Consider the following 14347-nt stretch of genomic DNA (forward strand, 5'->3'; position numbering starts at 1 on the left):
CACTGGGGGACGAAGACATGCGGGCGCCCAAATGAGAAGGCTCAGCAGCCTCCCAGCAGCTGGAAGAGCAGCCCCTGCAGACGCGACAGACGCCAGTGCTGGGGCAGGGGCGACCCGGCAGGAGGCGGGGGCAGAGCCGGGAGGGGCACCCTGTCTGTTGCCACCCTGCCCCCCACAAGCCGAGCACCCGGCTGGACGGGCTGGGGGCTGCTGCAAACTCTCCCACCTCCCAACTGTCCTCCCAGGAGCTAGAGTTTCTAGTCCTAAAAAAGGGGGAAAAAAATAAACCTTCCTATTTAATAAGAGCACGGCAAGAGCTTTGCCACCTGCCCCGGCTGGATGAACTGGAGATCAACCTGACCCAGGACTGCAGGCTTGGCTGGAAGATCAGAGAGCGAGTGAGTGTGAGGACAAGATTGGTGTGGGGACAAGAGTCTCAGGCCGCGTCCCCTCTCCGGTCCCCACGGGCACACACACACACAGAGCCGTGACTGCTCCGCCGGCCGCAGGGCAGCAGAGGCAGGAGACTTTAACACGGCGCAGCACTCCGGGCGAGTCCCTACTAACAAAGGACCCAGAGGAAGCAGGAGGCGCTACTGTCAGCTGCCGCCAGTGACATCAGAGCCCAGAGCAAGCCCCGGCCCCGTGTAAGGTCTCCAGACGGAGTCACGCGTGTTCGCAGAAGGTCCCCAGCCAGGGGAAGGGGACATGCTGTCCCTACCGCACCGCACAGAACCTCTGCCCTTTACGTGGCCCTCCCGACCCCCACGGGAGCTGCCATGGAAAGGCCCAGAACGTCCCCCTCCCCGGCTGGGAGAGGGAGGCGGCGTCATTTCAATCAGGGTCCCCGGCTGTCCAAACATCAAGTTATTAATCTCCTGGCGGCACACGAGAGCCGGGACCTGCTTACACAGCCGATCGGGCGTGCTCCGAATGAGCGTCTGCAGGTAATTGATTCGGCCGCCAGCCCCACGCCAGCCAGCGGGACACGGGCCGGTGACGCCGCAGACATTAAGTGACGCGGACCGCCCGGCCGGGCCTGGAGAGCCCGAGTGGCCCACACGCTCACGTCTTGTTGCTTTAACACGATTTACGACACCTCGATGGCGGAAAATGATTCTCACCTCCCCTGAAACCTCACTCACGGGCAGGGCGTGAAGGAAGAGGCATCTTCATAAATGCCATCAGCTTTCTTTCTTTTTTTTTTTTTTTTAAACAAATCTTTGATAAAACAAACAAAACAGATGAGGCTTAGCCCCGGGTCGCCTGGCCAGCATTGCTGGAGTCTGAGCACAGCAGTGCTGGGGGGCGGGGAGCCGTCCACCCCCCCCCAAGACCATTGGCCCTGCCTCCCACCTCCACCTCCGGCCCCAGGCCTGACATGCAGGACCCCTGCCCTCTTCCGGGGTCCCTGAGTGGGGCTGGAGCTGGCCGGAAGGGACGCCCACTGAGCCGCAGGGTCCCATCTGCACAAGAGCGGCTCGCTCACTCCCAGCCCAGCCAGGCAGCGACCCGCACGGCAGCCTGGCCGCCCCGACCTGCCCAGGCGACATCCGGCCCGTGTTCAAAGGACCATGCCCCCAGGGCAACCAACGTGGCCACCTGCTTTAGAAGATTTTTATTCCCCAGCTAGTTAAGAAAAGAATTCTGAAGTTCCTGGTGAAACAGAAGACAGCAGAAAAATAGCCCCGGATCTTTTCTTCTCTCTTCCGTCCCTGTGTGGAACCAGCCCACACACACTCCCTGACACCAGCTGGGGGTCAGGCCCCGCGCTGACAGATCAGACGTGGCCCCCCGAGACGACGCCTCCAGACTCCCAGGGACACAGGCCACAAAACTGCATCACAGAGTGACGTGGGACGTGACAGTGAAACGTGTGCACGGGAGGGAGTGGGGACAGGGAGCGGGAGCAGAAAGAGGAGTCAGCCCACCTCGGGGCTCCAGATGCCCCCGGGGCTCCGACTTGGAGGACAGGGTCCCCCTCAAACCCAGCCAGGGACCCCCACAACAGGACTGCATCCCCAGACATCCCTCTTCCCGCCATCTTCAGGGGAGGGACGCCTCTAGTCCCACCCGTCCTGCAGGAACGGGCTCCGGCACTCATCCTTGTCATCTTGGTCCCTGCACCCAGCCCCCACACACTTCAGGCTCCCATGGGCTGCAGAGCAGACGGCTGTCCTGCTGAGCTGGGGCCCCGAGGCAGGGACATCTCCCACGGCCAGGTGAGGGTAGCACGGCGGCGCAGGGCAGGTGTGCCGCAGAGAACCAATGGGCTGGCTCGATGCCACTCAGCACCCTGGAGGCGGCCGCTCCTGGCAGGGCGTGCTCGGCTGTGACCTCCGGCTCCGGGCCCGTCTGTCTGGGAGCTGCCCTGGTGCACGGAGGCGGCAGCCGCGGGGCCGACTGGGGGTCTTTGAGGCAGGGGGAGGGTCTGCAGGGAGAGGTCGGGCAGTCTGCAAAGTGAGATGTCCCCAGAGCTCAGCCTCACGAGAGCCTCTCTCCTCCCGCCAATAGGCAAGGGCAACGTGGGACTTCGCTCGAGTCCCGACCTGAGCAAGTCAACTCTAAACAGACAGCTTTAGACCAACGTGGGCGAGACGTTGATAATATTAAGGAATTACTGTTCGTTCGGTTAGATGTGATGACGGCATGGTGGTTATGCAAAGAGAAAAATATCCTTGTCAACCATCTACCAAATTATACACAGGCAAAACGACAGGGTGCCTGGGATTCACTATTAATCTAGTAAATAAAACTAAACAAAAAACCTGACGGGGACTTTGGGGTTCATTATACTAGTATTTTAGATATTAGAAATTTCTCACGAAAAGAAAAAAAAAAGACCTCTGTTACCCGGAGGGGCAGAAGAGCAGGGGTCCCATTCCCGGAGCCCACACAGGCCTGGGCACAGGCCGGGCAGGGTCAGGCCCGGGGGCGCAGTGGGGAGGGTGGCGCAGGACACCCCCTGCCCCAGGAACCTCCTCCAGCGCTGGAGGCGTGCAGCACAGGGGACAGCTGCCGCGAGCGGGGACAGCAGGGCTCCGTGCCGGGGCAGCTATTCCTGCTCCAGTTTCTTGGCTATTTTTATTTGCGGTGCCAGCTATGGGTCACTGCGATGCAACTCAATCGGGAGCAGGTTTCTAGGGCAGGGCCAATCTGAGGGACCCACTGTCCAGCAGACGTCCCTGGGGGGCCCCATAGCACTTCCTATCCCAGATCATGGAGTGCAAAGGGACCCGGGAGCACCAGAGCACACGTGCCACACTGCAGGGATCCCGGGAAGACCAGAGCACACGTGCCCCACTGCAGCAGCAGACACGGACGCAAACACGGGACAGCTCCCCATGCCCAGCCCCATCCTCCTCGGCATGGCACGGCATGGCATGGCACACGCTCCTCCCGGGATGCCGCTGCGCCCGGGACAAGGCCATTGTAACCTCGTCCTGCCTGGTGGAGGAAAAGAGGCGCGTGGAGGCTCACTGTGCAGAACTCCTTTCAGGGTTAGGCTTTGAAAAGCACACCTGTCCCCACACCAGGACAACGGTGACCGGAAACATCCACACTGACCACCGCCAGCCAGATCTGACCAGCGCGGACAAAGCACGCAGGCGGGGCCTGGGAGAGCAGCGTGGAACCGACACCCTTCCCCACCCAGAGCCAGGTCCCGTACGGAGCAGGCCCCAAGGCCAGCCTGGGGCCACCTGGGTGCACTTGGGCCCTGCAAGGTGGTGGTGGGGGGATGGGCAAGTAGGAAAGGGAGGCCTAGGGCGGGGCGGGGAGAATGGCAGCCTCTTCCCCTCCCCAGAGCTTCCAGGAGGTGCGTTGCTGGCGGAAGACTCTGGAATGCGGGCCTCTGCCCCGGGACGCAGGGGAGAGGGCAGCCACTGGAGCAGCCTGGGTCTGACCCGGGCTTCCTCACACCGCAACGGCAGCCTGCTGGCCCCTGGGGCTGGGCGGGACGAGCTGACCAGACCACACCCACGGGAGCCAGGCAGCCCTGGGAAGCCCCCCATGGATCTGCCTAACCGGAGCCGAAGGCCAGCAGTGCTCTCCCCATAATGCTTTCCGCGCCTTCCAGCCATCCCCCGGGGCCCCCGCCGTCCACCTCGGCAGATGAGACGGCAGCGTCTACACACAAAGACGGCCAGCCGTGTCGCTAGCGGCTTTCAGAGCCACAAACGCGGCTCCTGGGTGAAGTTTCCCGCAAACTGCAGAAGCGCGGCGTGATGGGCACTAACCCACCGCGAGAAGCCACCCGAGACCATCGCCACCACACACTCCGCCAGGAGCCAGGGCGGCGGCCGCAGGCTGAAGAACGATCCTGTCTGCCCAGCGGCAGATGCAGATCCCGGGGCCCTGCCCGTAACCCGTTTCACATGCGTGTGTCGCCACGGCGCCTCGTCGCTACGCGCTAGGGGAACGCCGTAAATCACCGTCTTCTGCACTCTAATCTTCACCCGGGGAATCACGGCGGCTTACCTCTCCAGCTCGTACTCCTTCATGCCCACTTTTACGGCCTTCATTACCTGCAGAGCGAATATGAAGCAAAGACGTTTGTACTGCGCAGGTAAGTCACGCGGCCTCATCAATAACGTATGGCACTGTTTCAAAAGAGCCTCTTCTCTAAGAAAAAAAAAAGGGATGCCATGTGCACAAACCAGAACTTTCTAAGGCTCCACACGGTTTATCGAAACCACCACGGAGCCGTCCGGGGGCAGGTGATAAACGCCGGGTGTCGGGCCACAGCTCAGGGGCGGCAGGCGGCCGAGGCCCGCGAAGATTTAACCAACGTGCTCTTGGTGAATACTTAGTGCCGCGAAAGCCACAATGGCGGCCACGCACAGGTGTCCTTTGTCTGACTTTCATAAAACACAGAGAGCATTAACTCGCACACAAGATCACCCTGGCGGGTTTCCTAACAAAAGCCGAGACTGTCCCTGAGCCGACGGCAGGCTGTCCCGGTCTCCCTGAATGTCCTTCAAGCCACACACTTCCTTATCCCGTCTCCTTCCCCTGGGAAGTGGAAAGGCTGGGAAAAAACAACCTGAAGATGTTTCTAGAAAACGAAAGTCGGTAACCGGTGTCCCGGAACCATAGTTAAGGACGAGAGAGTCTTTCAGACGAGCTGGGAACTGCCTGTCGGGAGGGACAGCCCGACCCCCTTGGAAGGGAGGACTCTGGGTGGGAGATTCCCTGGGGATCCCCATCCTCCCCCCGGCCCCCAGGAAGGGCGGTGCATTAAGGCGAGAAACTGAGGCAAACTGTCTCCCGTCCCTGCCCCGTGCCCACTGGGAGCAGATAATGGAGTCACCACTGAGTGAAACGTCCCGCCTCCCACGTGGCCCTCGGGTACCGGCGCCTGCCCTGCGGCCACTCATCTCCGCGCGCTCCTCCTGCCCAGCTCGTCCCACCCGACCGGCGCCAGTGGCCGACTTACCTCCCGGTGGGCCTCGCTGGAGATTTTATTGGTGTAACGCAAAACCTCCAGCTCCATGTCCGTCTTAAACACGCGGCTTTGGAGAGAGAAAAACAAAAAAGTGGCAAGTCAGTGACGTCCAGCAGGAGCTAGCTGGACCCCACCCCCACCCCAGGGAGACCACAGGGCCGGCCACACCCTGTCCAGCCCTTTCCAGCGAGGCTGCTGGAGTGGCGCCCTCGCCTGCCCTAATGCCAGCCCCGGACGCCAGCCATGACGCCGGGAAGGCTGTTTCCAGGGACAAGGTCTGGAAACTGCTGCAGGTGGTGGAAAAAGACTCGCCTCCATGGCCAGACACAGCCTGTTGCCCCGAGCCTCAGTTTCCCCACCCACCAAAAGGGAATTATAGCTACACAGCAAGGCTGCTGGACCCTGATCTTAAGCATGCCAACTCCCAGGGCTCTGCCCTCTTGAAGGAAGAGGCCTCTTCTTTCCTCCCTGGCCCAACCACCTGGCCACGCAGCAGCCCAGGAACACAAGGGACTCACGCCCCTGCCTGTGACAGGGGCGGGCGGAGGGACTGCAGCCACTTCCGGCCGTGTGCGCGGGCACAGATGCGGAGCAGCCGGTCTGCTGAGCGAGGAAGGAGACCGGGGGCCATCACAGGGAGAGAGGAGGTCTACGCGGGGCAGGGATCCATGACCAGGAGACCCGCTGTCCCCTCCAGACTGGCTGTCCCTCCCGCAGCTGGACCCAGGGGCTCCCAGAGTCCCCTGGCAAACAAATGTTAATTTGCCCAAATGTCATTCGGTCTCTGGTCCTTGCAATCAATCTCAGCCCCAGGTAAGACTCACGGAGAGGAGCTAAATAAATACCAGTTTTCTACCTCCTCCCACTTCTTTCAAACAACTCACTCCAGGGCTGAGATCCTCACTCTGTGCTATGGCTCCCTCATCTGAGAGGCGGAGACAGTGACAGCATTTTCCTGGCAGGCTGTCTGTTCGAGATCAGGAGTTTGCTTTTAAAGCACCGCGGACAGGGCCCGGCACATGGTAAATGCGAGGTCAGCTTGTCACGTGCACTAAAACGCAAAGTCTGCAGGTCCCGCCTGATCCAGGCTATCCGCATCCAAGCCGGACAGAATCTTCTGACGCCCTTCGGCAGGATGTCTTGGTTCTCATCAAAGCATGATACTTCCCGGTACTTGCAACAGGCCCATGCAACCAGAGAACTCCCGGAAAGCAAGCACTGCCTCTTTTCCTTTTAAATTGCTCTTTACCGGGACCTGCTCCGTGCTGGGGCCCGTGAGTGGCGGTGGATGCCACCCGCACTGCCAGCTTGTCCCATGCAGGACCAAGGCACTCGTCCCTCTGTCCCCCGGCTGCTGGGCGTGGTGGCAGCCAGCCAGTCTTCTCCAGGAGGGCCCCGAGGCCACACTCGCATGCTGGTCTCCTCCACCCGATGGAGGGAACAAAGACCCAGCTGCCTTGCTCCATGTGGGGACATCTCTGCTGGTCACTCTAAGGCATCCTCATAACCACACTGCAGCCCGAGCCCGTGCCCTCACTCCCTTGCCCATGTTGATTACAAGAGCAGTCCCCAGCACGCCTCCTGCCCACTAATCTCAGAGGCTCCGCTCCCCAGGGAACCCCACCTGGAACAGGTACTATCATCCCCATTTTACAGATGAGCAAACTGAGAGACTCAGCTAAAACAATGTCAAAGTTCGCATGACTCACTGTGCCACGATGACGCCCTTGTCCTGGCACTCCAGGTGAAAATAGAACTCTAAACACAGACACACTACTGATCAAATATAAAGGGAAAACAAATCCTTTTTAGACATCCAAGAACTCAGAAATGGGGAAAGCACTTAAGGATGCACTCTAGCAGAGAGGGAGGGAGAGAGAATCAACCAATAAAGAGAATGAGACGAGGCAATGGCATATTTTTAAACAGTGGAATTGATTCAAAAGTATAATGAAAAGAAATCCCAGGATATGCTGAGTAGCAAGCCCAGAAAGCATCAGCGGGAATCAGAACTTGGAAGCACGTGGCTCTGCATGGAACATCTACCAGAAGAACGGAACGGATTCGTTCCCACGGGTCAGGTGAGGTGGTGAAGAAGATAAATGTTCCTTCTCTCAATGAGAGAAAACAAAGGCAGATAAAAACTCCAGGAAAAAAAAATGTATATACATATATGAAAGTCACATTTATTCATAGGGCACCAAAGCACCACCACGCAGATTACTTTCCAGCCCGAGGGGAAAAATGTAACCTGGTCATCAATCTTATGATCCTTAATGGTAGTCGACTAAATAATACAGGACAATAGCAAATACACATCACCTCGGATGTATTCTAGAGAATACTTTAAACTTCACAGCTTGAGAGCTAACTTCCACTTTGCAGGAAGAATGGGGACAGAGGCACAAGCTCCCCGGCACGGCGAGGGAACCACCACACACACACGCGAGGACTGCAGGACCCACAACATGACCCGCCCGGCCCTTCAGCAAGTCAGTGCCATGGGGGAGAAACCATCACGGAAACCAGGTGAGGTATGGAAACTACTGGCTGCATCGAGGATGTTTTAAGGACAACAGGGGAAATTCCTGGAAAAATTATGTGTGTTTTCCAACTTGCCAAGAGAGTTCTACGGCAAGAGAGGAAGGCCAAGAGGATGACAGATGACAGGGGCAACCGAGGAAACGACGAGAAGTAACCTTATGGTTAAGAGTCGGGTGGGGGCTATGCCAGGCGCAGTGGCTCATGACTGTAATCCCAGCACTCTGGGAGGCCGAGGCGGGAGGATTGCTCGAGGTCAGGAGTTCGAAACCAGCCTGAGCAAGAGCGAGACCCCGTCTCTACTATAAATAGAAAGAAATTAATTGGTCAACTAAAAATATATAGAGGAAAAAAAAAACATTAGCCGGGCGTGGTGGCGCATGCCTGTAGTCCCAGCTACTCGGGAGGCTGAGGCAGGAGGATCACTTGAGCCCAGGAGTTTGAGGTTGCTGTGAGCTATGCTGACGCCACGGCACTCACTCTAGCCTGGGCAACAGAGTGAGACTCTGTCTCAAAAAAAAAAAAGAAAAAAAAAGTTGGGTGGGGGCGACAGGAACGGTCAGACGTGTTTGCCCCGGTGGGGGTGGAGAGGCGCAGACAGGAGCGGGCGGTTCGCGGTGACCCAGCTCCCCTGAGGCGAGTCCGCGCTGGGGGGTTTATAGAGCACGAGCACACGGTGCTATGACAGCACCTTAGAAGCTGTGACGAGGTGCCGCCCGTGACGGCAAACGCCACTCCTTCATTTCCCATCACCGTCAAGTACGAGCCAGGAGGACACACCGGGCGCTGGCGATGGTGGGTGGAACAGCACGTCCCTCCCCCGAGGAGCTCGGAGGCTGCGGAGGAGACGAGCGAGCATCGTGCGAGCAAACGCGAGATTACGGTGTGGGAGAAGCCTGCTACAGACAGCCGGGTCGCTAGGGAGGGACACGCGGGAGCCCGTCTGTAAGGCTGAGACCCAGAAGGCCGGGAGGGCCTGGGGTGGAGACGGGGCAGCCCCAGCCACGCCTCTGCGCCAGGTCTGGCTTCTGCAAAGGCGGGGAGCTGCCCACCCGCACCAAAGCCCCCTCGGGATCCCCTGCCCCTTTGCGAAGGGACCCAGGCAAGCGCCCTGGGGATCAGCAAAGCCGGCGGGTGACAGCAGACCAGAGCCCGCCCCTCCGCCCAGAGGGCACCTCCCGCCGGCTCCTCTCCCTCCCCGGCATGACCGGGGAGCCCCCGGGAGCCCCCCACAGCGGCAGGCGGGGATGGAAGAAGACGAGGCCGCAGCCACCGCCCGCCTCCATCTAGGCAGCCAGCCCTCGGGGACCTCACAGGAGCAGCCCGAGCCAGCCCGCCGCTGACTCACAGTCTCCAAGACGCCACAGAGCTGGGACAGCCAGCCATTTGTCACTGGGAAACAAGGACGGCATCTCGCAGCACCGTGACACCTTCCCGGGACGATAAAGCCTTCTGGGGAAGGTGGAAGAAACAAACCCACGAGCCCAGAGAGGCTTTCTGGAAGGAACATCCTTTCTCGCTTGAGGCGGCCGGTCCTGAGGCTGACAGTGCGCCGTCCACCATCGCAAAGGGGCCTCTGGGTCCACAGTGGGCTGGCAGTCCCGCCCGGCCACGGCGCCTGCCGGGTTCCCTGCAGGGCGGGGGACCAGGGCCTCGAGCCAGCAGCAGCTCGGGGTCCTGAGGTCCAAATCCACTCGCAGCCACTGGCGTGTGGCCCCCACTGCCACCCTCCACGGCACCGGTCTGTACCCGAGTGCAGGGAGGACCACAAGTGACAGCACTGGGGGGCACCAGGCGGCCACACCTACCCCGCCCCACCCTGCCCCCTCCACTTTCTCCTGGGAGCTGCGTCCCTCTGCCTCCCTGTCCCGCTCAGATGCCTGGTCCCTCCCTCCCTCCAGCCGCCACTCATGCCACCGCCTGAGACTCCCAGGCCCTGCGCCCACCCGCCCACCTGCCCGGGGAAGCCACGTGGCTGCGTGGACGGCCCAGCAAGCTCCCAGTCACCTGGCGAGGCAAGGCCCAGCCACGCGCTGCAGGGGAGCGAGGGGAGGGCGACTCTAGACTCCCTTCATCTTCCCAGGATCTCCACTCCCACCTCCACCCCGCACGGCTCCTTCCTTCTCGCAGATGAATGAACTCGCCTCCCACTTCACTGAAAACACAGACGCCGGCAGATGGGCCCGCTCCCGCCTCTCCCCGCCTGCCCCCATTCATCCTGCCCTCTCCCCCCCACAAGGGAGGCTCGTCCTGTTCCTCACCCTCTCCGCCCACCTGCCCTGCTACTAGAAGCTCCATGGCACAGGCTCCTCTGCGAGGAAAGAATCCTCCCTCGCCCCCGCCCCAGGGGACCAGGAGCAGAGCAGCTCTTCTGCTGCGTTTCCAGCTTCTCCATCTCACCTCCCCACCCCCGTCCCTCCTCCCTCCCGCCCCCACCATGCTGCCGGCCCTGCCCGCCCCTCCTCGCCTTCCCGTCCACACCCACCCGCGGGCCCCCGGGCACCTGGAGCTCAGCAGGCGAGAACTCCCACCGTGTCCCCATCTCAGCCTGGCCCTGCCACCCTCCTGCCGGCCCCTGCAGAGACCCCAGCACCACCCCAGACAGCTCCCTCTCCCCGTCTACGCTCCCCACACCCAGCCACGGCCAGGGATGCAGTGCCTGCCCCCCTCCACGCTCAGCCCCTCCGTCCGGCCACACCCGCCTCTGGCCGTCAGCAGCGGGGGTCTCTGGGAAATGCAGGCCCCACCAGGCTTCCCCTTGTCTGCAGCCTCTTGGTGTCCTCAGGATGAAGCTGAGATGCTACACGGTGACTCGTGTGTGTCCGCGGAGGCCGGGCCCCTGCCTGTCTCTGCCACGCACCCCCACGTTCCCTCCGCCCCATCTGGAACTCACTCCCGCCCCTCAGCCGACTGCGCAGCCCCAGCTCCCACCTGGAACCCACCTTTCTCCACCCCCGGGCTAAGCCCCTCCTGCACTCCCTGGGCAGTTTGTACGAATCCTCAGGAAGCGCCAACACTTGCAGTCTCTTTCCATTTAAGTCTCTTCCAAAAGACGGAAGCCCTGGAGGGGGAGGGTCGTGGCGCCAGGACAGCGCCTGGCCCAGAACGGCCACACGGGAACCACGAGGTGTCAGTGCTACCTGAGCACAGCCCTGGAGCTAGGAACACCCCATTGCTAACGGGAGAGCTGATGACCTCATTTCAAAAGGAAAACGAGGCCCCCTCCCCACCCCACCCCAGGAAGTCCAGCGGGGCAGTGGGGCAGGGCCCAGCCAGCCCAAAGTCCCCTGCCGCTGCCCTGTCCCCAGTCACGCAGGAAGGGCAGGCGGCCCAGGGAGGGTCTGAGCGCCCAGGAGCCCACACTCCTCCCCTCGCCCCTGCAGCCCGAACGTCCTCCTTGGAGAGGACACACGCAGGGAGAGCGTGTGACCCTCCAAAGGAGAAAGAGCCACCTTCTCTTCTCACCTTTGCCATCGGCACCCCAGCCATGGGGCCCAGAGTCCTGCTTTCTCTTCTAATTTTACTTTGGGAAAGTGACAACCTGGGCCTCCAGTTGGGCTATTGGGGCATATTTTTTTTCAGTTGCATTAAAAAAAAAAAATCAAACTGAACCAGGGCAAATGATCCCACAAAGGCAGTTCTCTGAGGAAACCAGCCCAGCTGGGCTCTGGCCCGGCCCAATTTGATGCAAGCCTAAATAAACGCCTGCCGTGTGCTGGCTTAACCAGCGGTCCACGGGGTACCTGGGGCTGCAGCCTTGCCCGGGCGCCAGGCAGGGGGGCACGTCCCAGCCCGTTCCAGTTGTCTCCAAGACACAAGTGCCAGAGACTGCTTTTATTTTTTTAATTTTTATATTTTGAGACAGCGTCTCACTCTGTTGCCCAGGCTAGAGTGCCATGGGATCAGCCTAGCTCACAGCAACCTCAAACTCCTGGGCTCAAGCGATCCTCCTGCCTCAGCCTCCCGAGTAGCTGGGACTACAGGCATGTGCCACCACGCCCGGCTAATTTTTTTCTATATATTTTTAGCTGGCTAATTAATTTCTTTATATTTCTAGTAAAGATGGGGTCTCGCTCTTCTCAGGCTGGTTTCGAACTCCTGACCTTGAGCGATCCGCCCATCTTGGCCTCCCAGAGTGCTAGGATTACAGGCATGAGCCACCTTGCCCGGCCCTAGAAACTGCTTTTAAGATTGCTGCAGAAACCAGAGATCTTCCTCCCATCTTCAGGAGGAACTCAGCACCCCGATTCTGACGAGGCGACTTGTGCTGCTCCTGAACACGGAAGTGCCAGGAGGAAAGATTCTCCTCTGCAGGCCTGGTGGCCGCTAGAGTAACAACAGCTCAGTGCCACACCCAGTCCCAGCCTCGTCCGGCCCGAGAATGTGTCAGGTGGCTGCTAGAAATATGACCCACAAGGGTGACAGCCCCAAGAGAGAACACAGACACCTCCCCGGTGAAGCAGCAGAGGACCACGGCTCAGGACAGGACGCACGGATGCCACGTAAGAAGTCTGGGCAGAAGGCAGCTCATGGCCACGCCCAGGGGCTGCTCATACAGGCGGCAAGACGAGCATGGGACAAAGCTTGGGAGGCAAAGACCCCTGTCCCCTCCCCAGGGCCCCGCGTTCTGCTACAGGCCTAGAACCAGCAAAACCCGGACTAGGCAGAGATTTATTTGTGCAATCTTTTCTCCCCTCCTTAAATATTCACAGGTCACAAAACTGCCTCTGGGCATTAAACTCAGGATTAAGACATCAATTAACTGAGGTCTAAATGCTCCCCTGATTAAAATAGCAGCGAGACAGGTTGAAGTATTTCCAAAACCCGTCTCCAAGCATCAAAGTGCCACTGAGTTGAACAAAACCCATGTATAGGGCCAGGAATTCTGTCTCTCCCAGAGATGGATATTTAGGCAATGCCGTGCGGGAGCCTCGAGGGCGGGAACTCAATGCCACAGGACCCCACAGCCGCCCCATCCACACCCGTGACCCAGCGATGCGAGGGATAAAGTCCCACGACGGGAGGAACAGAAGGCAAAGAGTGGGTTGGAATTACACATCCTCGGGAGGCTCGATCAATACATAAGTCCTCTCAAAGAAACCAGAGCCAGGAAGAAATGGTTTAGCGCAGCCGTGAGCCGAGTCGTGTGGCTGAAACCTGCCGGGGGACAGGCAGGCCGGAGGGCGGCCCACCTCCTTGCCAGACCAGGGCCGGGCCGGGCCTCCCTCTCCCCCTGGCGGGCGGTGACAGGAGCTCCCACTCTGCCCCGGGAACCCACTCTCCGTGTGGCTTCCTTGTCAACCAACCGTGTCCTTAAATGCCTGTTCATTAGGAGGCAGAGATGAGCCACGCTACTGGAACGCTTTCCACGTACACACCACGAATCTAGGCCACCATCTACGCACCTCTTCTAATTTGGGACGTGTCACCCAGGACGTAGGATCCTGGGGCGCTTCTGCCTGGGACGCCGTGCGCGGCGTACCGTCTCCCGCGCACGCACAGAAAGGCAGGGGAGCAGAAATAGACCCGCTACCCACTGCCTGATGGATGCACGCAGGACACTTCCAGCCCGTGTAATTAACAGCTCTAAAACGGGCGCATGACTCAATTTAACACAGTCTCACTTAAAGCCCAAGAAGGCACACGGCGACTGCTGACATGCCTGCTCTCCCGTGACGCTGCCGGAGGTACTTAACCGAACCGAAGCCGCCGGGCTAGCGGGCAGCACGGAAGCCTCGCCTTTTATTTCCTGCCCTACCTCCTGATCGATTCGATCATCTGCAAAAGCAGCAAAGGTAGAGCCGCAGCCTAAATTACGGAAGCCAGACGCCGGCTCTTTGTAAGTTTCAACTTTTGACCTTCCCGTTCCAACCGCGCTGCGCAGCACGAGCAAAGAAATTATCGGTGGTGATCTCGGCGTTCGCGGGGAAGAGTATGATTATAGAGGAATTTGCGGGAAATCAAAAAGGCGCCGCTCGAGAGAATGGAAAACAATAAAACAGTCACAGGCAGGAAATGGATGACACCCAAACCAAAACGAGAAAGCGGCGAGCTTCCCCGAGCTGGCGGGGGCTGCTTGCCGTCTCCAAGCGGACGGCGGGAGCGGGAGTGCACGTGTGGGTGCCCGGGAAGCCGCACCCGCCCCGGTCCCCCACGCTGCTGTACCCCGGCCTCGGCACAAGGTCCATCCCGAGGGTGCCCAGCACCCTGTGACCTGGGAGGAAGGCTGACACCAGGCAGGCCCGAACCCCAGGGGTGCTCCTCTGAGCCGCAGGCAGCGTCCCTTCCCAGGGCCCAGGAAGAGGGGGTGGTGACAACATTCAGGACACAGGGCCCAGCGAAGCGTTGCCGCGTCATAAT

At 60.1% G+C, this 14347-nt stretch overlaps 1 protein-coding gene across 1 annotated transcript in view; it reads right to left on the minus strand.

The window, feature by feature from the left end:
• The window catches only part of PEPD (peptidase D), a 102900-nt gene that overhangs the window by 53678 nt on the left and 34875 nt on the right, over positions 1–14347 (minus strand). Inside the window, exons 8-9 of the mRNA XM_012775143.2 lie at positions 5438–5513; positions 4480–4526 (exon numbers count right to left, since the gene is read on the minus strand). Coding sequence (XP_012630597.2) covers positions 4480–4526; positions 5438–5513 — 123 coding nt within the window. The remainder of the gene's footprint in view (positions 1–4479; positions 4527–5437; positions 5514–14347) is intronic.

Source organism: Microcebus murinus, chromosome 16 (genome assembly GCF_040939455.1).
Source record: "Microcebus murinus isolate Inina chromosome 16, M.murinus_Inina_mat1.0, whole genome shotgun sequence".
NCBI lineage: Eukaryota > Metazoa > Chordata > Mammalia > Primates > Cheirogaleidae > Microcebus > Microcebus murinus.